Below are 21949 nucleotides of genomic sequence, written 5' to 3' on the forward strand. Positions count from 1 at the left end.
TGAAGTTATAGCATAAAAAATGAAAGCAATCTCAGCTTTTGTTTGTAGGAATAATCCAGCTAGCTAATGAAAAAAAAAAAGGGAAAGTTTCATGCTAGATTAAAGTAACCAAAGACAGCACAGAAAGAAAACGCATTGAAATAGCTGGAATTGCAGTATGGCTATCACACCACTACCTTCTCCGACTCACTAGAGTAGTACTCCACCTTGGTTTACTGTCCCATGCAGAATGGTACGCAGTGTGAAAAGGCCACTTTGGTACAATCACCCATGTACTGTGGGAAAAATGTAGTTAAGACCAAAACTGTACATGGCTGCCATAAGTTTTTGCCATAAGTTTGCTGCAGAAATTCACAGCATTGACTACAGTAAAAAAAAAAAAAAAAAAAAAAAAAAAAAAAGCAGACTCAAAATGAACAAAAAGTAACTTAAACTGAACAAATAAAATTATACAATCAACATTTACTCTTTTTTCTTCTTTAAAGGATAAGATTGGTCATTGCTCAAGGCAAAGAAACAAACAAGACGAGTGCTCTGATGCACTACAGAAATAGAAATGCTTCTTACACATTTCTGCAATCATTTTCCCTAGGGCACAGAAAATACATTTGAGGCTTTTATTTACAAATTAGAGAAATCTTATTTGTTATTCTGTCCATTTGATACAGATTTTAGGAAAAAAAGTTTATTTTGAGTTTCATATTAAGTTTTACTGGGTATTACAGATTACATAAATAAGTGTACATCAGATTTCTGAAAGCTTTCAGACCATCCAAAAGCCTACGCAAAGAGCAGGGTTGAAAACAGAGCACTAAAAGACTGTACTGAGGTGCTTTGTGAACACTTTAAAAGAACTAATTTTCCAAAGGAACAAGTTAGAGTTTGACTCCACTGGAAGACCACTTATTAAAATGGTGCTACATGAACATCATGGTTAAAAAGAAAGTTGAAACACTGAAAAACCTAGAAAAGGGGATGGTGTAAATCAAAGCTATGCTTTTCATCAAAGCACCGATCCTGAATCACACAATGCCTCAGATCTGATCACCTACAGGCTCTACAGACTTTCAACTTCTTACCTAAATCAAGAACGCAAAAAGAACAAGTTGCCTGGTCCAAGCAGATGGCCACATTCCAAAGAAGTCATTTCAAGACACACAACTTAACTGAAACACAAAATGAGGATGACAGTGCTTACCTCTAAAATAGGGAACAAAGAGATAGAAAGGAGAGGCTGTCATTATTCAAAAACTAAATTCTCAAAAATACCATCCAGAGATACAGTCACATTAGGAATAAATCCAAGCATATTAAGGCATGGAAACAGAAAATTTAGGCAGCAGAACATATACAATGGCTCACATAAATCCTTGAACAAAGTCCTTCAACACAAAATTAGAGAAATTACACAGTCATGGAATGAGAAGAGAAGCACTTCCAAGGGCTAGATGCTTCAAAGCATGATTAAAAGCCAGAGTTACTTGTTTGCACTATGACAACATAAACATTTGAACTGCTGTTAAGTAATCTACAACGTGGAAGGAAACACTTAAATGAATGAATTACCAGATAAAACTGAAGAATTTAGAAAGACTTGAGACAAATTCGGGGAATGAGCAATAGTATAAAACAAATGAGTATCAGGAAATAAAGCCAATAAACACTACATGCATAATATAATCAGGAATTATACTCATGGGGAATCTAAACCATAAACTAAGGAGAAATTTAGAATTCCAGAGGTTTCCTGGAAAACCTTTGTTTTTTATTACTTCTGATTTTGTTACTTCTACTGAATAAAGCCTGGAACAAAAAAATGCCAGTAACACTACTGTTTCATCACTACAGAATTAATTCAACTGGATGTCATACCAGAACATAATGCTCAAATCTAGATATATTACCTTGAAAGACAAATTTAGTGCTGGAAAGTGGACAAAGAATCACTGATAGAAGATACTAACACATGTGAAACTTCATTTTCACATTTTTTCAAGTAAAACTTTACATACAGACAGTATGTAAAAAACATGGACTGCTCTTCTTGCAGAGGAAACAAGTACACAGAGTACCACACAGCAGCTAAAAGGAAATGTTCGCTCCTCTCTTCCTAAAGTGAAAAGAAACGTGAAATTACACGGAAATACGGTGGCGTTAGAGAATGGAAGATGTTTTCCTCCTAAACTCCGTAATTCCTTCAAAAGGGAAAGAGGGAACTGAAATCACACACAAAACAAGACTTTCTTAAACTTACGCTTTCTAATATGACAAGATAGTCACAATTATAATGTTACCTAAAAATAGGGGATTGTCCATTAATTCAAGGATATACACATCCACTTATCAGGAACTTACAGATGAGGGCTGTTTCTACGATAGACTTGACATTACATAGATGCTACAAGCATATTTTGCTCACATCATTCTAAAGACAGGATGAGCTATGCACCTGCATTCCTGAAGGCAGGTCAATGGTTCTAATAAATCTCCAGAAAGTAAACCAATTATAGCCAAGGACTCCAAATGAACAGGCATCATACCATACCTGTAGCAGTTATGCAAATGGCCTCTTTCTTTCCCAGTAAAAACAAAGACAGCAAACCTACTTGAATGCTAAACAAATAATCACCGAGGCCTTTTCCAGTACTGTTTAATACCACTTGCTTCAAGATATAAGCTGACAGCTCATCAGAAGGCAAGGATATTCCTCACCTGGCTGGATTTCTCACACCTGTCTTTAAGGCTGCAGACTCTGGTCACTTGTCAGAAGATAAGATAATTTCAGAAAAATGGAGAGCTCAAACCATTCAAGCAATATCTGTCCTCCTTCCCTTTGCAAACGTTTCTCTTTTTCTCAGGGCTGTTTATGATGCTGCTTTTTTAAAGGCAGAATCTACATGTTGTCCAAATGATTTGATTCTGGAGGAGGCAACATGTAAGAATTAGATCAATAAAAGGAAAGGAGGAGGAGGTTTGCAGGTGAAAAGATTATTCTAATGAAATAAAAAAGAAATGCTAGTATCCATCTAGCACAGATGGATCATTAAGTGCACCTGAAAAGAAATATTATCAAATCAGAAGGAAAGATTAGGGGATTTAAGACTGTCAAATAATAAAAGCCACACAAACAAAAACTATAGCCCTCTTCTCATCCCAATAATTCTAAAATTAATGAGTTGTGCCTAGCATCCATCTTCTGTTCTGCAATGTTCCATGAACTTTTTGGAATGAAACATCAGATTTTCCCCTTCCTGGCAGGCAGCTCACTTCAAAAAAATTCTGCAAATATATTTCAATACATGGACTATGCTCCCCACTTCAATTAAAAAGCTGACATGACAAGGAGACAGAAATATGAATCCTCATTAACACTTCTGATAACCTTAGCATGACTGCGCTTTCACTCAAGCTGTCCTTCACATCCAAAAAATCTGTGTGAGAAAAGCTTAATAGCACCTAACTACTTTCCTTATAAAAGACTTTTCCACAGCAAATAGGAAGATCAGAATCTTGTTCAACTTCAAAAATTGATTCTATTAACAAACAAGACATCATTTTCCCCCTTTCCAAAAAATCTTTCCTCAATCTGGAGAGGCGGCAGTTAAGCTTTCTTCATTTGGACCTCTTTCAAGAATGTAATGCCTTAAGCCAATCAAAGCCAACCTTGCAAAGCAGTGACGTGGAACAGTGAAGAATATATTACTCACCTAAGCATCCTCAGCCCCTGCTAACAGCTCAAGTACAGAAACAACTGTTCGCATACAGAAGGCAGTTCTAGACAGCAGACAATATGGGGAAGTGGCAAAAAAAGCATCAATATGTGAACATTCAAACTAAATCATTCTCATTAACAATATTGCTGGCTCTTCATATATTGCACAGGAAAGATATAAAAGGATATCAATGTTTAAAGAGGCAATAAGCAGTTGAAGAGAATAATGAAGACTAATAGGACTTGAACTGCAATAGCTCCCAAAGGCCCTCTTCTGGATGGGAGTCCCACAGTGCCAGGCACAGCCACCAACATGAGTCCCCAGCTCAGAAACCACACGTTCCAAATGAACAAAAATTAACTAGGATATTAATCTGAAGTAACGGCTCTGTTTATCAGATGAGATATTTTTAGAGCCTGTACTAGCACTTTAGCCTAGAGAAAAAGATGCTTACAATCTCTTTCTGATAACCCAATTCAGGAACAGTAAGGGAAGCTAGGGAAGAAAAAAAATCTTTGCACTCTAAGTCACGAAGTGCTTGGCTCACACAAATGGTGCTTATTCCGCAGAAAGGGAAAAAAGACTGCTTTCCTGCTTAAGTACTAAAATGCAGGTTCACCATCTCTATAAATATTTTTTAAGAAGCTGAAACTAGATGGTTATTGCAAATTACAATGAATTTGATGGAAAATAATTTTTTTTAAGTCCATTTCCATCCAAATGTTAGCCTACCCTTTGCGTTGCATAACCTTTTCAATACATTTTAAGAGAATAGTCTAAGAAAATGGCTGGAAGTCATCCCAGAAACCAGTGCATTATATATCCTTTCTGTAAATGGGGAGAAAAAGATACTATACACTCTTCTAGACTGAGAAGCAGAAAAGAACGCATCACTGTGGATCCAGCACTTGCTGCCAGAACACCTAGAAATGTTCTTTATACACAGGAAGCATCCTTTCTGAAACCCATGCAGAAGTCTTTGTCAAACTGAAAAAAAGATTTTATCAGTTACCAACACATTTTCACTTTATTTCTAAGCTGCAAGCCAAACACCGACTATTAACATACTTCATTCACAAAGTGATTAACATCAATGCATGAATTTGATCAAAAAAGTGATAAAAGGAACCCTGCTCTCCCACAGTCAATAGAGCAGCAGTGTGAAAAGTCTATTAAGGTCAGACACTTGATAGAAAAGGCACTAAAAATAACATCTTCAGAACAGCCCTGACACACATACTGTTTAAAGACATGCAGTAACAACTACAGATTGTGCTTTCAGAAGCATTCCACTTTTAAAAGCTCTAAAAATCCCACTGTTCAACACTAAATACTGGAAATTAAGTTAACATCCTCCTGATTCTTAATCCAGTAATACCTTTAAAGTCTTGATGCACCTAATTACAAAGCATTGCTGTAGCTAAAGATTATCCCAAGCCAGATACAGCCTAAGAAATCCCTTAAGCCTCCTTCTTCCAGAGCGATGAAGACAGACATAAAGATGATAACATACAGAAAATGAATGAGAAAGTAGCAGCCTAACAGGGCTACTAGAAAGCAGGGCGAAGAATTAAGCTCTTAGTAGAAAGTTTCCATTTAAATGGCATCCAAAAATCAGTTTCTTCAATGTACTGGAAGCATACAGCAGGTAAAGCAGGAATCAAACTGTTTACAGATTGGAGCTAAGGTGCACAACACAGAGAGAGCCCAGCACAGTCAAGAGCCACCTTGAGGACAAAGCTGATAAAACCAAAAACTGATTTTCTCACCCAGAAAAATAAAAAATCCAATTTACCTCACCTTATTAACATTGAATATCTAAAGAGCAGCAGAATTGGATTTGTGTGCATGTGTTGATATGCACAACCTGGCTGCAACCATTCATTTCAGAAGCTTGGTTAGTTGGGTGCCAATACACAAGCGTTAGGGTACAGATGCTGCATTCACATAGAGGGCTGCTTCTAACCCATCTCACTGGGCTGCAATGACACCTTGCCCTCCGCTATGCCTAAAGCACAAGGCACTAATCCAGTGCCTATAGAAGTCGACAGAGAAGTCATGTGAAGTCATCAGCAGAGACCCTGCATATTTTGCTATGCCCTCAAGCTCCCTCTGAGCAGTCTGAGGATAGATCAAAAGCAGTACCCCCCAAACGGTACACATACCAAGCTCCCACAACCAGGTGTTAAACAACCCTTAAAACCATTTAGTTACTTTGACTCCCAGATGCCCTTTGCATTCTCAACACCTGTACAACTGCACTACTAAGAGCAAAAAAATCACATTAACCTGCTTAATACAGCTAACATAGAAATTAACGCTGTAGGAATGTGTTTAAATTTGACACTTAGTAATTAAACTAAACCATATGTATTTAAAGTGCATTGTTCCAGAAGCACCCTCAAATCACTGCAGAGCTTTAGATAATTATGTATAGCAGTCAGTGCGTACTGGAAAGAAAAGATGAATAAATGTTCCTGACAAAGTGGAAGGAACATCATCTGAAGAAAGAATTTGGGTATTGGATAGCACATAACCTATAAATTATGCTGTCAAAAAAAAAAAAAAGACAAAGAGATAGGGGAAATAAAGGTACAAAACCAGCTATTTCTTTAAGTGGAGCTTAGCTGCCGAATCCTTTTCTATAAATCTAATCGTACACATTTTTAAATCAAGGATTACTTTGTTTTAAACATTCTTCCCTACATGTCAAAATCTGCACATAGGAGCATGCATTTCTCAATATTTATTTGACAAGCAACTAAATTAAAATTGTAATGCTTACTAGTATGCTACAACAGTCAATTTATAAAAAAAAAGCTGCATACAAAGTTGTATATTATTTACATGAAAAATACTATCTGGCAGCTAGTAGTCCCCAGAAAGAGAAGAAATCAATAGGTGACAGAATTCTATCAAAAACGACTAATGAAGAGGAAGAAGAATGAGGTACCATGTGGATCTGCAGCAAAATACGAGGTAACTGTTAGTCTCTGCAGTCAGTAGCAGGTTGTCTTTCAGATCACAGGTACTTTTATAGTTATACAATTGTCCTTGCTTGCTCAACACTGAAGGTCTTAAAACAACTGACCTGGTTATTATTATTTTTTGTAGGCTGGGGGCTCCTATTCAATCTCACATTGGATAGCAATTTCAGAAAGTAACACAGAAAAGCAGTGAATAACGAACAATGTTATGACAGACTATTGCAGTTTTAGCATAAGTAGAATAAGCAAACCTTTAGCAGCACAGCAGATTAATGACAGTTACAACAAAACGAAATCTGGTAAAAGGCACAGTTTCAAAATTATCAAACACAACAGATCATCCAAAAGGCAGAAGAAGGCTTTTAAGATACTGAACTTGCACACGCAAAATGAGCTACAGGGAACAATGCTGAGGATGGATGTAAGCATCTTACCCGTGAGTACAGCTTTTGCAGAGGGGTCTGCCAGATCCAGCGCAGATTTCCCATCGGTGTTCCGAATGTTTGGATCAGCTCCGTGCTGCAGCAGCACTGTGCAGGGAAAGCAGAAACAGTATCTTACCTCAGGGATACACAGATTATTTACAGTTAAGTGTCTCCTCGGCATGATGTAGGCACAAACACACATTGCACAATTTTATTTCCTCCTTTTTTTTTTTTTTTTTCCTCTTTTTCCCTTTCGGGGGGGGCGCCCCGGGGCACGGCAGCAAAGAATCTCCTCCAGAGTAAGGCTAAGTTGGCAAGTTAAGATGTAGTAGGATCACATGACTCCTCCTGATAAACATGAACCCTGAATCTCTCACAGAGCTCAGGTCTGGGTCCCTCCTGTCAGCTGGGAAGCTGTGTGTTCCCTGACTCACACTGGTAGATCTCCTAACTGCGAAACCATCTCCTGCCTTCACCACCACTACTGCTGCTTGTTACCACTCCTGATCCTTTTTCTGCTCAATATCCAAAGGCAACCGTGTCTCTGTACAGCAGCAATGCTCCAGCCTTTCAGGGGCTCACCACTTAGGTGCAATATCTTAACCACAGCATAGCAGCTTGCCCTCAAGAAGCACAGTAAATAAGGTAAGGTGCGTCTTGGTACCTGCAGCCCGTATGTTTAGAAGCTATTATTCTCATTGTTTCCCCTGTGCATACACTAAACCTACAGCACACAAAAATCCAGTTACATTAAAAAACTCAGAGTGCAAAATGCAACTGTACGCCCAGGAAGGAATTAACAGTGAATAACCGTCTACAAAAGCTCATCCAGAAAAATGAAATTGACAAAGAAATCCAGAACAAAAGTAACAGAATTATATTGCAAGCACAATTTTAACTAGAAATAAACTTATTTGTAAATTAAAATCTAAACTGTCAGTACTGTCTTTATTCAAACCTCTCTTCTTACACAATTCCAGCTTTAAATGTTTATAGCACTGCCAAATGCCAGGTATTTCAGTTTAATGGGTGCTATGCTAGATAACTTGCCTTAGGCTGAATTTTTTGCAAAAGCGTGGTTCTTTAATGAAGTAAACTGACTTGTTTTATGCTTTGCCAAGAAGCTGTGATTCCTCCATGGTTGTGAAGGAAGATAAAAAGAGGGAGACTGAGCTTTTACTAGGAGGGTTGTGTTTTGTTGGTTTTTTTTGTTGTTGTTGTTGTTCAAATTTGCCACATCAAGAGGAAGGCACAAAAATGAAAAAGTTCAGCAAGCACATGCTGAAAGAGCCTCGTTAGCACCTGGCACCCATGTTTTCTGAAGATGCTATTTGTGTTTAGAAATATTACAGGTAGAAAAGACTCACAAGAGTCATTTCATGAGAAATATTACATACAGAAATGACGTCACAAGTCAGTCAAGCACTCCAGCAGGAGGCGATGAACAGGACCTTTTCCAGATTTTCTTAAATACAGACAATAGAGAATGTAAGTAAAATAAGTACAGGTAAGTATCTGCCTGGTGAAGTATCTACCTGGTGAAGAAAATTATTTGTCCCAAAACACATCAGGGGAAGAGCAAGACCCAAAATGATGAAATAGCATGCCTGAATGAGAAGACAGGAGGATTCATGTGGAAAAGAGTGTGGAACAAAGAGCTAAAGAAAAATAATTGAACAAGATGTTGCTGAGTTCCTCTCCATCACATGTGAGAAGTTGTGGCAGTACAGTGAAGTTCCTGCTGAAAAGGGAATCACAACTTTATAAGCAGAAAGAAAAAAAAACCAGCCCAGAGAACTACAAGCCAATCTTACTTCTGTGACCAGCAAGGTCATAGAGCAGATCCTCCTGGAAATCATGCACATGGAAAGCTGAGAGGTGATTGGTGACAGCCAAATGGTTTCAACTAAGGCTAAATAGAGCCTGACACATTTGGTGCTCTTCCATGACAGGGTTACAGCATTGGTAGATAAGGGAAAAGCAACTGCTGTCATCTACCTGGACTTGTGCATAGCATTTGACACTGTCCCATATGATGTCACTGTCTCTAAAATGGAAAGAGATGGATGTGACAGATGAATCACTCTGTGGATAAGGAATTGGTTGGATGGTTGCATTTAAAAGTTGCAGTAAATGGCTCAACACCCAGATGGAGACTACTGGCGTTCCTTGGGGGTCTGGATTGGGACCAGGCTTATTTAACATCTTTGTCAGTGACTGGGACAACAAGTTCGTGAATGACAGCGAGCTGGGTAGTACAGTCAACACACTGGAGGGAAAGGGACGCCATCCAGAGGGACCCTGGACAGGCTCAAGAGATGCACCCACGAGAACTTCGAAGTTCACTATGGCCAAGGGCAAGGTCCTGCACCTTGTCCTGCCACTCCCAGACTCAAATACAGGCTGGGTAATGAGTAGATTAAGAGCAGCTGTGGGGATAAATACTTTGAGACACTGGTGAACAAAAAGCTGGCCAGCTATGTATGCTTGCAGCCCAGAAAACCAACAGTAACCTGGGCTGCATCAAAGCAGGCCAAAGTAGGTAATTGATTCCCTCTACTCTGCCCTTGTGAGTCCCATCTGGAGCACTGTGTCCAGATTTTAGGTGTCCAGTATGATAGAGATGTGGAGCTGTTTGGATTCAAAGGATGGCCGCAAAGATGATCAGAGTGCTAGAGTATCTCCCCTACAAAGGCAGGCTGAGGGAGGTGGGCTTGTTTAACTGGAATAGACAAGGCTTCAGGGAGAACTCATTGCAGCTTTCCAGTACTTCAAGAGAGCTTATACACATGCGGGAGACTGACTTTTTACATGGGCAGATAATGACAGGACAAGGGGGAATAGCTGTGGATGACCCACCCCCAGAGGTGCTCGAGGCCAGGTTGGATGGGGACCCAAGCAATTCTGCCCATAGCAGTAAGATTGGAACATCAGGCTTTTCAGAGAGGAACATCTGAGATTTGATCAGAGTTTGGAGGTTTGGATTGGCATACAAAGCAAAGCTGAGGCAGATTAAGGTACAAGAATGACAACCTCAATATGAGAGGTAATAAGGTTTAAGGGGAGCTACAATTTCCTGAGCCAGATGCTAAAACAAGCAGAGTTGCAAGTCTACCAATTCCTCTGTCCTGTGCAAGCCAACAAAAAAACATCTTCCTGCTACTTCTCCTGGCACAAAAAGATGATAACTTGCTGCTCCTTTCAGCTATTCTCTTGGCCCAAACAGCCAAGAATTATGCAGTATACTTAAAGAGTCTAGTCATGCTAATGAACTCCAGAGAGCTTTGGTGTGGCTTAACAATATTCAATTTTCACATCAGTTTTTAATGTTGTTTTTGTTTTTTTAAATCTAAACACATACATTAAAAATTGACTAAAGGTGCATAAACTGGATGCCTACAAAACCCCTGACTACCTGTGGAACAAGCACTTGAAAGGGACAAACCGAGTTCAGAAAAAGAACTTGTTGCAACTCCTTTGCAGTAACCATGAGACTTAGCCTTCTGTCCCTGCAATCAGTTTTCCTGTTGGTCATAGCCCTTCTAACCTCTCTACCAGCCAAGAGCGTAGCCCTACTAACAGCTTCCTCATCCAATCATACATACAGATCTACATAACTAATGAAATAGCATCTCAAAAAACTCAATTATATAAATAAGGACTGAATTAAAACACAGATTAATGCAAAAAGCAAATGTGGATCAAAAGTAGTATTATTTCTATACTATTTGATTTGATCCTTTCCATACTTCCTCAGTACATAATCTCACAAGAAGATATCCGAGTGAGCAATATTGTCATCAACATGAATTAACAAAAGAAATGCAGCATTTGATGTTTAGCCTATTGGTGTAACAGCTGTACTTTTACAGTTGGCAAACCACAGGTGGCTTTTAATTGAATGTTCTGCTTGCAGAAAACCTTTAGCACTTCAGCCCAACGAAGTCTTTCCTAACCACAGAGTATTTGAGATCTAGACACAATGTGTTTCTAAATTTCCTTTTCAATGCACGGCACCATACAAAAAATGTCCAAGACAGATCTCCTGTTTGAGAAAAATATTCCCTTTATAATGAAACACAGCAGGACAAGCCATTCTAGCCAAGTGTAACTATTTTGGACTTCAAATACTGCACACTGCTTTCAGAGGACGTTTTCTGAGTAGCGTTAAAAGGAAAAGTGGCAATAGTTTGAATCAAGAGCTTGCTGTTAACAGGCAAGCATTTGGATCGCATGTACACAAATTCACTCCTGGAACTTTGTTAATGAACAGATTTTCATATGCTGCTTTTATTTCCCTTGGACAGAGGATGCACTGGGGTTTGTTGTTTTTCTGCGTTGCATGCAGTGCCTTTAGTAATCTAACAATAGAACCTGACTATCATTGCCTTTTCTACAAACCATATCATACAGTGTAAAGAAGCTGCTCAATCTATTGAATCTTCATGTTATATATTGATATCAAAGCTCTGTATGTCTAACTGTACAACATGATTCTGTATAAAGGTGCTGCACAATCTATTTTTATCCTCATTATAACTGCTACAATACTTTTCCTGATTTCCAGTACCACCTGAAATGCTTTAATTACACTATTATTCCCAATCAGTACTACAGACAACAGACAGAGCCTTCCATCTAAAATAGAAAATTCTTCCAGTATTGCATAGATCATGAACTACAACCACAAATCATTTCAGATGCTGCCAACTTGCTACAGCAGGATGAATCCTAAAATTACACACTTGGCCCCCAGCCTCCTGGCACAGCTATTTTGAACTGTGAAGCTAACTGACACTACCTCTCAAAAAAGTCCACCAAGAACAAACATTCCCATTTCTAGGCCATTTCAACTTCCACATTTTCACCAGGAAAGTACAGCAAAAGCTTCCATTGTTAACTATGCAGCAACAAGAGAGCCTCACAAGAGGAAGAAAAACAAAAAAGGGAGCTTGTCTAAACACAAGACATCACTTAGTCAAATACCCTTCCTACTTCATATTGCCTGAGCTAAAAGAGCACCAAAGGAAAATATTTCTTACTGAAGGCAGGGACACAAATAGAATGGGAACAGAATGGGAATAAAAAAATCCAATGGGTAGGCATGATCAAAGATCAGAATATTTCTGTTAGAGTTGCCCAGGGCCAGCATCCACAAAATTCCTTGAGTATACCCACTGGAATGCTGATGTAAAAGTTCACATTTTGTTTCCGATCGGATGCACATAAGTACAAAAAAGGCACATCCAAACTGTTTGACTGCTGGGAATGAAAAAGACAAGAATAGGCAGACCTTCCAGAAGCATCTGCACTTAAAACAGCCTAGTGTTTTTAACGGCATTGCCAGAGTCTTCAGCTCCTCACATTTCTGCCAAGGAAAACCTTAGTCCTGCCTCATACTGTCTCTTCCCTCCCACTGAACCACTTTATCCCACAGTGCTGTTCTCACAGTCTCTTCCAGATACCCTAGCTCTAACCTTCATCTTCTCCCTTTTCAACTTCACTTTCTGAAAAAGACCTCTAAAGGTCCTTTCTAAACTAAATTACAGTAGCTTTATGTACTTACTCCCAAAGTATCAAGGTACAGAGAAAACAAATGCCTTAAGAAAAAGCCCTCCTTTAGTCTCACAATATATTGCACAGAAAAAAAAAAAAAAAAAAGGATACCCCCAAGTTACTCAGCTTTTTATTAATCTTAGTTCCCAGGAACATGAAGATGTCAGCACCAGCCCATACAGGTCACGTTTCCAAATTATACACAACAAGAAATGTCATGTCCTCATCTATAGCCAAGTTCTAAAAATATCTAGGCAACAACACTGGAATCCAATTTATTAATTTTTTACAACCAAGGCTAAATGCCTCATCTCCCCCAACTACTTCTATACATAAATCAAAACTTTTCACGTTACAAGAACATGTAATTTCTAGGCAACAAATTACATTTCTGTGATTCAGACCTAATAATCCTATTTTGCTAAGTTAGCAGATACACGAGTGCTTTTGCAAAATTACCTAATACAAAACAAAAGCCCTAGCATCCCATCCTTAGCTTCATAAAGTTGGCTATAAAAGATAATCCTACTACAGTATTCACCCCCACAGCTGCGTTACTGCTCAACTTCTACTTCTATGAGCAATTCCAGCCTTGGCTGCATGATAAAAATGCAACTATTCACTAGTCATCAGAAATACAAGGTGAAAACATGGCAGGCAATGTCACTACAGGCCACAGACAGCTCAAAAGGTAAGTGCTACAAGTGTCCACTTGATCTATCTATTCCCACAAGCCTGGAACACCACTGACAGCTTATCTACGAGGAATAAGAAGTAGTAAAGCAGTACCATGCTCTTGAACATCACTCTGTAATAAAAGCCATCAAGTGTGAATCAAGAGAGGATTACAGAGCAGAAAGCAATAAGAGTGATAAAGGATTTACTTAAATGTCAGGGTACAGCAAAGGAGACAACTGGGCATATCTGGAAGTACTGCTGGTGGCTTTTTGGTAAGAGAAGATGCAAAGCAGGTTCAGAAGACAGGAAAGGAATGCATTTGGTAAGGAAGAAAAGGGCAAAAAAAAAAAGCGCACAAGAAGCAAAAAGGAAGAACTAAAATATGGTAAACAATCAAACCTCCAAGGGAATTTGCAGAGAAATATAATAAAAGTCATCACAGGTGAAGGTAGGAGAATAAGAAAAAGCAGCATAAGACTGGATCTCCAGCAACAAAGAAGTCCGTAAACAGTGAACTGCTGAAGACTTCAAAGATCTGCATTAGTGCAGCTGCTTTGCAGGGTTTTGCTGCTCAGATGGCAAACTGGAATGGACTTCTCTAGGCTGAGGGCTGCTCTCTGAGACACAGACTTGCTAACCTGAGAAATTACATCCAGCCACTCTCAGCGCTCTGGGAAAAATGGGCTGTGCAGAGCAGTGCTTAATTTGAGAGGGAAAAAGGACGGTGCCCACACCAAGCTTCAGAGGGATGAAGGTATATCTCTAGCAGGATAAGAACAGACAACATGCCAAGATAGGGGTAGGAATGCCTTCAGCATCTCCTGTTGCACCTCTTTACAATGTAAAATTGTAAAGCAGTCTCCTGCAAAACAGTACTATCACCAGTTACAGTTTCATGTAGCCTATGTTGCAGCAATTATCCATAGCCCTATGCTGCCCACACTCTGTTTGGGAGCTGCAAATGTTTGGCCTAGCAAAGAGGAGTATTAGGAAAGTGATCAAGTGATCTCTTGCCCAGTCCAGTTCATTCTGCAATTACATGATGTAGTTTGGTTGGCAAAAGAAAGGACAGCAGAACACTAGTCAGTGACATGAGTTGAAAAGAATCATTTCCCTGTTAGCAACAATTCCTAGAGTATATCCAACATCAACAGACGAGGACCTGGTGGGACAATACTGGCTTCAATCACTTCAGCTGTCTGCTTTCCTTACTGCCCTTGGTCAGGGCATCCCACTTCCCCAGTACCCCAGACAACAGTTCTACAGCCAACGAATCACCTTGTTGACTTTGCTCTTTGTTGGAGTCAGAGAGAGCAAAATACAAATACGCAGGCTGTGGTAGTACAAAGCAGATGAGCAGAATCTTACAAAGGCAACACCAGACTCTGCTACACCAAAACAAAAAACTGAAAATAGAAATAGAAAAGTACTTTCCAATAACGTGGACAAAAACAAGAGGTCTGACAGCATGAGAATGCAGGAATTAAACCTGCAAGCCAGCTCCTGAAGAAACACAGCTTTAAAATACATAAAGACACATGGTCTTACATGATTGATTTTAAGTGACAATAAGCTTTCTAACGAAGGAAGTACAGTACCTCATATTGAGAGTGACCATGAAGGAACAGCAGAGGAAGCATTATAGATTAATCACAGTACCCACTTCCTCATGCTGCTGGGGGGGAGGGGAGAGCAGAAGAGAGTGAATAAGAGGGAAGGTGTTTCTGTTTTGCTTTTAGTTCTCACTGCTCTAGTCTGTTAGCAATAGGCAATAGATTACATTAATCTCCCTATGCTGAATCTGTTTTTCTCATTAGAGGACTTGTCAGGGGATATCCCTGTCCTTATCGCAACCCTTAATTTTTATTTTCCCCATCTATCATATTTTCTCCCTGTTCATTTATGGTAGAGGAGTAAGAGAGACTGATGCGGTAGAGCTTCACCAATTGACAGTGTGAAACCATGCCTTGTCACTAGATTAGCAACACGTGCAGCTGAGGACAGCATTAATATACACAAGGAGAATCAACAAGCAGACAGATTAAAACATAGCTCCTTGCAGAGATACTTCTTTCTTCACGGCCAAAACAACCACCCAGTCCATGAGGAACAAGAGCTAATCACACCTCACCTCCCTTTCTTGACAAAAGCCTGCTCTTCAAAACACAGTCTTCACATGTATGCATATGATGCAAAAATTGAATCAGTTCCTAAAGTAACAGGATGCAATTAGCAAACCTGCAGCTAACGAATGGAGCAGAGGCTCAGAGAAACCAAAGATATAAACAATGTCTAGAGGTCAGACTTCAGCCTTGATAAATACACCACAGCAGTGGGCTCCAAGGTAGCAACAAGAACAGCATCAACAACTGGCAGGAACAAGGTCTCCAAATACTTTTTTCATTTAACTTTTCTGCTTGTTTTGGACTGGGTTTTTGGTTTGGTTTTTTTTTTTGGAGGGGAAAGGGGGGGGAAGAGGATACCAAGGAAGAACCTATACAAAATTGAAAACATTAAAAAGCTTAAAATTAAATTAAAATTAAATTAAAAGATTAAAAATCACTTGAAAAGGACTTGATCATATTTTTATGTAAGCTCTAATTTTCATAAAGAGTTTGCCCCAATCTTTTTGTGGTTCCCCCCCCCCAGTATTACTTTTAGACTCCCTGGTGCCATTTCAGTTTCTTAACCAGATTGCCTGACTCCTGCCCTGTATGTATATCATAAACTTCACCTCCCAAGGCATGAGAAAATACGCCAGTGTGTTCTACAATTGCTTGCACTAAAGACAAGATGGTTGGTTGCTTTTTTTTTTTTTCCATAGCATACACTGATTGATTGATCTGATCTTAGCACTTCAAAGAAAGGTGGGAGAAAAGGGATGTGAGCCAGAACAAAAACATTTTCTAAAAGCCATAATTGCAAGTTCGAGCCCCCCCCAGCAGGAAAAGATGTCTTTAAAAGGTACCCTCTGTAAATGCTCACAACAGTCTCCCGGTAAGCAAGCATGTATTAACATAGATTAGTTTTCTGCACGTAGGAAGCACTACAAAATTGCTCACTGGAATGCAAGTTTTACCTACAAGTAATTAAATATGCATATAGAGAGAGAACAAGCAGAAAGTTCTAAGGGCTGTAGGCAGCACAGCAGGCTGATAATATCCTTCTGCCCTCAGAGAATGAGCCAGAGCTGGTAGATTGCTCAGCCCACGTGAACAGCAATTCAAAGCCTTGATCCTGCCTAGACTTAATGAAGTAAATATTCCCATTTCCTTTTCTGGGTTGAACACTTTGCAATTTAAAATTTTCCACCTCAGCTAACCAAATTAAGCAGAATACAGTCTTCTAAATAGTGACACCAATCTTAGCATCACTGCTGTTCTGGTTTCTGATATTTTGCATCATGTAAGAGATGGAGCCAGAAATCTTCCCTGAAGCATTCAAGTTGGGTAGTGTAAAGGAAGCTTTGGGATTACTATGGTGAACCTGCCAGAGTTCCAGGAGATACATGTTAAAGATAATACGTCTTTGAGCTAATGAAGCAATGCAAGATCATACACATATGGTCTTTCATTTATTTTTATTTATTTAGTCCAGCTTACTTGCACACACACAGCAACTGCTTTTCCACAGAATCAGAACGGTGAGATTGGTAGGGACCTCTGGGTCAATACGGTCCAACTCCTGCATCAGCAGGGAGGGACACCGAGAGCAAAGTGCACAAGATCACATCCAGACATCTTCTGAACATCTTCAAGGATGGAGATTCTATAACCTCTCTCGGCAACCTGTGCCAGATGTTGGTCACAGACTTAGAAGCTGTTTCCATATCTTCAAGAGAATCCTCCTACATTTCAATTTGTTCCACTGCACAGTGGGGTTTAGGAGCCACATTCAGGTGTGAATTTGAAACAGTTATGTTAATAAGCACATAAGATGGAATAGAAAACTCTTTAACCAAAAGAGCTTTTCAAAAATACATTTCTTTCTACATTAGCCTTTGAAAACATTTAGGATATTTATTTGATGGTAAAGGCTGAACCCTCAGTATGTCACAAAAAAATTCAAGCTCCTTTCCTTGCAAACAATTCTTCTGCAGCTATGTAGGTTCTAAGCATTTCTTTTAATATAATACTTAATGAAAAGCCAGAAACCTTAACAGCTGCCCTGATGGCTGAGTAACCGATATATATATTTTTTAATCTATATCCCAAGCTTAAAGCCACTCTAAGGACAAACTTTCACTGGTTCGTCCCAATTTCACTTCCCTGAACAAATTCATCTTCCTGCTTCAAGTTTTATTCACGTAAGTGTCAGCTGTAATCCCAATATCCTACTTGACAGATTGGGAACCCTGCTTTCACTGCCCTTGAAAAGCAAGAGCACCAGTGCAAATCAGGCCAACAAGTAGCATCACAGGAAGAAAAAGAACAAAGGAGAGGTAAGAGAAGACAAAGACTAATTTAAATCTCCTTCTGCATATACTAACCATTTCTCTCATGCGAAGTTTTGAGGGGAAAAAAAGATCTTGGAAGTGATACACTGCATGTGGAGTTAGCTATGTGGCTATCAGAATTCACTATTTCCCAGTGTGGGAAATTGGAAAGCCACTTCATTCCTTCTTGGTTTTGAAAACCTGAAATAGTCCTATAGGACTGCTATCACATGAAACATAAAGGGTACGTGCACAAACAAAATCAAGCTCTTTTAAGCATTTAAGGGATTCAAATCCTAGCAGTAGCTCAGAACCCACCCTTAAGTGAGGTGAAGTCCACGAGGAAAAAATAAGCTACCTTACTTCAAAAGTATTTCCTTTTCCACAATCCCCATCAAGGGTGATGCCAATAAGACCTGAGCCTCAGAGTCTATCAAGCACAAAACTGAAAGATAAGCTTAATGCATAAGAAACCTTCCAAAACAGCTTTATGAGTAACCACAATGCTCTCTCTCAACCTTCAAAAGAGGAAGTTGTGTGCCAGAGGTATCTTGATCTAACAAATTGTACCAAGCACACTGAACAACAAAGAACTTTATGTGAATTAACTGAGAATACTGTGCTGTGTGAACCAAAAGGCCAATTTAAGAGCAGTACTGTCTCTTAACAACAGCCAGAAGAGGGTATCTAGCAAAAATGTATGTTAAGAACAGGGTAAGAATATGCAATGTCTTTACAGATATCACCCAAGTTTTCAACAGTATTGTACTTGGGGATGATACTTTAATCAGACACCAAACACAGTAACATTTTGACATTAGGAGCTGAAACTCTTCTCAAGAAGCTCCAACTTCTGCATATTTTGCATAAAACCTGCACGTTGTCTTAATTTTATTAAATTGGCATTAGTTTATAGTGCAGTTATCAAATATTTAAGAAATGGAAGTACAAGAAATCTTAGGGAAACTTAACAGGTCAGTCCATGAAATAGTGGCTAAAGTTACAAGCTGGCCAGAAGATTTAGCTAGTCTCAAAAAAAAAAACAAAAAAAAAACAAACCAACAACAACAACAACAACAAAAAACCAACCTGTTTCTGAAGCAAACTTCAGAAAGTTAAGAATACATCAAGTTCAAACAGATGCTGAACAAGCAACTAGCAAGCAGTACTACACACAGCATTCCTAAAAACTTTTGCCTCCTACTCTCTTAGACCACTTTATTATGTAAAACAGTTGCATCACTTTCTATTCTTAAAGGATAGAGAGTCTATATCCATTTGTCTTCCAAACCCAGAGCTGCTTTCCACCATGTTTTGTTATATAGAGCAGTTCTAATTTTTTTTTTTTTTTCTTTTTAGCAATATGTTCATGTTGAAGACTTATTCCACACTGCACAAATCCCTTGGCCTATCACCTAAACATCACAGCCTCTGTGGATATCACTGCAAGAATCATCCATTTAGATCAGTCTGAGTGGATTCCTCTTTTGGGTTGCACCATCCTCACATGACTCCAACCAAGAAAATAAAAACAAAATTTTGCAGCCACTTCTTTGCTCCCTCTCATCATTTGAAATTCTACCTTTTAACTTTGCTATTTGCAGTAGCAAAAGCAATACACTAACTGTAGGGTCAGTGACTGTTCACTTTAAGGATGTCAAGAAGACAACTGACTAGCCTCATCTTAAATAATGAGTAATATTCAGTACCCAGTGATCATAATGAAGCCAAGGGCATACTGACTAAGCAAGACCAAAGAATAGCTCTGCCTGCTTAGACACTGTATCATACCAAACCATTAAGAATACACAGCAGCACAAACAGCAGGATTCAAGTCAGACACCTCACCCTTTCCCAGAAAGGAACAGCATAATCGAAGAAACATGGTGTGTTTGTGTAAGCATGGAAAAATAAGGATTTACTGCAGTACAGGAACCTACAGTCATCATGAGTATTACCTGCATGCAAGACTAAAGCAAAACACAGAACAAGAGGTAAGCACTCAGTATTTTCAGTAGGCTTCAATCACAGAAAATGCATTTTCTGAACTTGCTTCAATGCTGGGGAAAAGCATATCATTAAAGAGAGGCAGCTGCCATTGTTTATTATATGACAAGTATTTAACTGCCCACGCATTTTACAAGCAAAACCCTTTATGTTCTATAGTCATACTTTAATCCATGCTTTCCATTAGATCTGGAAGAGATCCAGGAGCTCTGTAGACCTGGCCACTTCTACACCGTAACAACTGCACATTTATCTAGAGATTGTTTTCAAACCACATATGAACTGCATTAAGACTGCATGGCTCCTGAGAAGCTAAAAGCAGAGATTGCGACACTAATCTGAAGAATAATCCCACAAAATTAAGTATTTCTGCACAACATTTAAAAATTTGTCTTAAACTATTAGCAGACACATGAAAGCAAGCAGTTAGAGCCTGCAACAGTCGCATCTGCTCCATTACCTGATTCTAATACGAAGCTGCTTCTTCCTTTCTTCTACCTTCCTTTCCTCCCTGTTTGCTAAAAGTTAATATTAGAAGACATACATTACTGTATGTATTACTACAAATACATTACTGTAAGTTTCAGACATTATTGTACTGTAAATCCTTGATGCAAGTAATCAGACTCCAATTTAATCATTATTTGTAAAGAAATATCGCTAAATAAGTGCCTTGTTGTTCCCCATGGATTGTTCTGTGCCCAGCAGACAAATAAGGAAGAGACTCATTTTCCTGATGCCTGAATTTTAGGAAAGAGGGGGAAAACAACTGGGGAAGTCTAAAACCCACAGTTAAGCTGCAACACATTAACAGTGACAGTGCACTACCAACTTGATGCCCACAATCCATTGGTTTCAAGAATCCTCATAGTTCAAGATGGGCACAAAGCTACGCAAAAGGAGGTAAGGATTAAATATGAGGGAAAATGTTTTAATTATGAGTGATCAAATACTAGTACAGGCTCAGAACTCAAAAGGTATTTAGATAATGCCCTCAATAATAAGCTTCAGCTTTTGGTTAGCCCTGAAGAGCTCTCATGCAGTTGGACTGAATCTTTGTTGGTCCCTTCCAACTGAACAACTCTAGAAGTCATATTAAGATGTTTTTATAGCTCTGTAGCACTCTTGGTGTGACCTTCCCCCCAGTACCATCAACTCTCCATTCTTAAAAAAAAAATTAAAAAGATAAAAATACAAGACTTAAACAGGATAAAGGTTAAATTTTTCAGCTTGGAAAAAGAAACATCTGAGAAAACAAAATCGAGAAAGATATGTGGAGGGCAAGTAGAAATGTGTGTTCTCACAGAAGTCTAATAGGGTTTGTGATAAATGTCAATCAGACAGTGTTTTTAAAAAAGGCAGTTTTGGTTTTTTAGCTGTAGCACAATGAAATTGTAACATTACATTGCCAAAGAACACCTTTGAAGCCTAAAGCTTGGCAGTACTAAGTAGTTATTAGATGAATCTTTCCAAAATTGCCAATCAATGGCTGTGCAACATCATCTGGATTCAGTCTCTGCTTTCATAAGTTCCTAAAACGCTGTTCACCATGAGAAATAAGCGTACACTCAAGCTACAGTCCCTGAGCATCTGCTACACATCACTGGAGAAAGTGAGCCACGTGAATCTTTGTTAAGAGCCCAGGACAGACTTTTAGATGAAGCACATCATCCTTTCTCCCCTACCTGCCCCACACAACAGTCACAACCTTACTCTGCAAAGAGCATTTGGAAAAATGCTGCAGAGTTCTCCATTTGTCAATTATTCTGTGAGTAAATGTTTCACTGAGGAACAAAACCACTATCTTATGGCTGTGGATATAGCACGTAGGGACATGGTTTAGTAGTGGAGTTGACAGTGTTGGGCTAACAGTTGGACTTTGTGATCTTAAGAGTCTTTTCTAAACTCAGTGACTCTATGGAGTCTAATATTAAATCAGTAACAGAAGCACAAGAAACCACAGGTCACCGTCATTTGCTCTCTTCCAGTGTACAGAATTCTCTAGAATCTAAATACTCCAAATTTTAATCAGTTTATGACATTTCCCATTACCACACAAGCTTCCAAGTGGCAGCAGTCTAACCTCAGCTCGTAAAGCTGACCATTAATAGTACTTTTAGCACAAACATATACATATTCTTTCAAGGC

The 21949-nt window shown here is 39.0% G+C and overlaps 1 protein-coding gene across 1 annotated transcript in view; it reads right to left on the reverse strand.

Moving 5' to 3' along the window:
• The window catches only part of TNKS (tankyrase), a 106085-nt gene that overhangs the window by 74621 nt on the left and 9515 nt on the right, over nucleotides 1-21949 (reverse strand). The window contains exon 3 of the mRNA XM_042871383.1: nucleotides 7135-7230. Coding sequence (XP_042727317.1) covers nucleotides 7135-7230 — 96 coding nt within the window. The remainder of the gene's footprint in view (nucleotides 1-7134; nucleotides 7231-21949) is intronic.

This window comes from Lagopus leucura, unplaced genomic scaffold, assembly GCF_019238085.1.
Source record: "Lagopus leucura isolate 7727_CA_CO unplaced genomic scaffold, USGS_WTPT01 Super-Scaffold_100004, whole genome shotgun sequence".
Taxonomy (NCBI): Eukaryota; Metazoa; Chordata; class Aves; order Galliformes; family Phasianidae; genus Lagopus; species Lagopus leucura.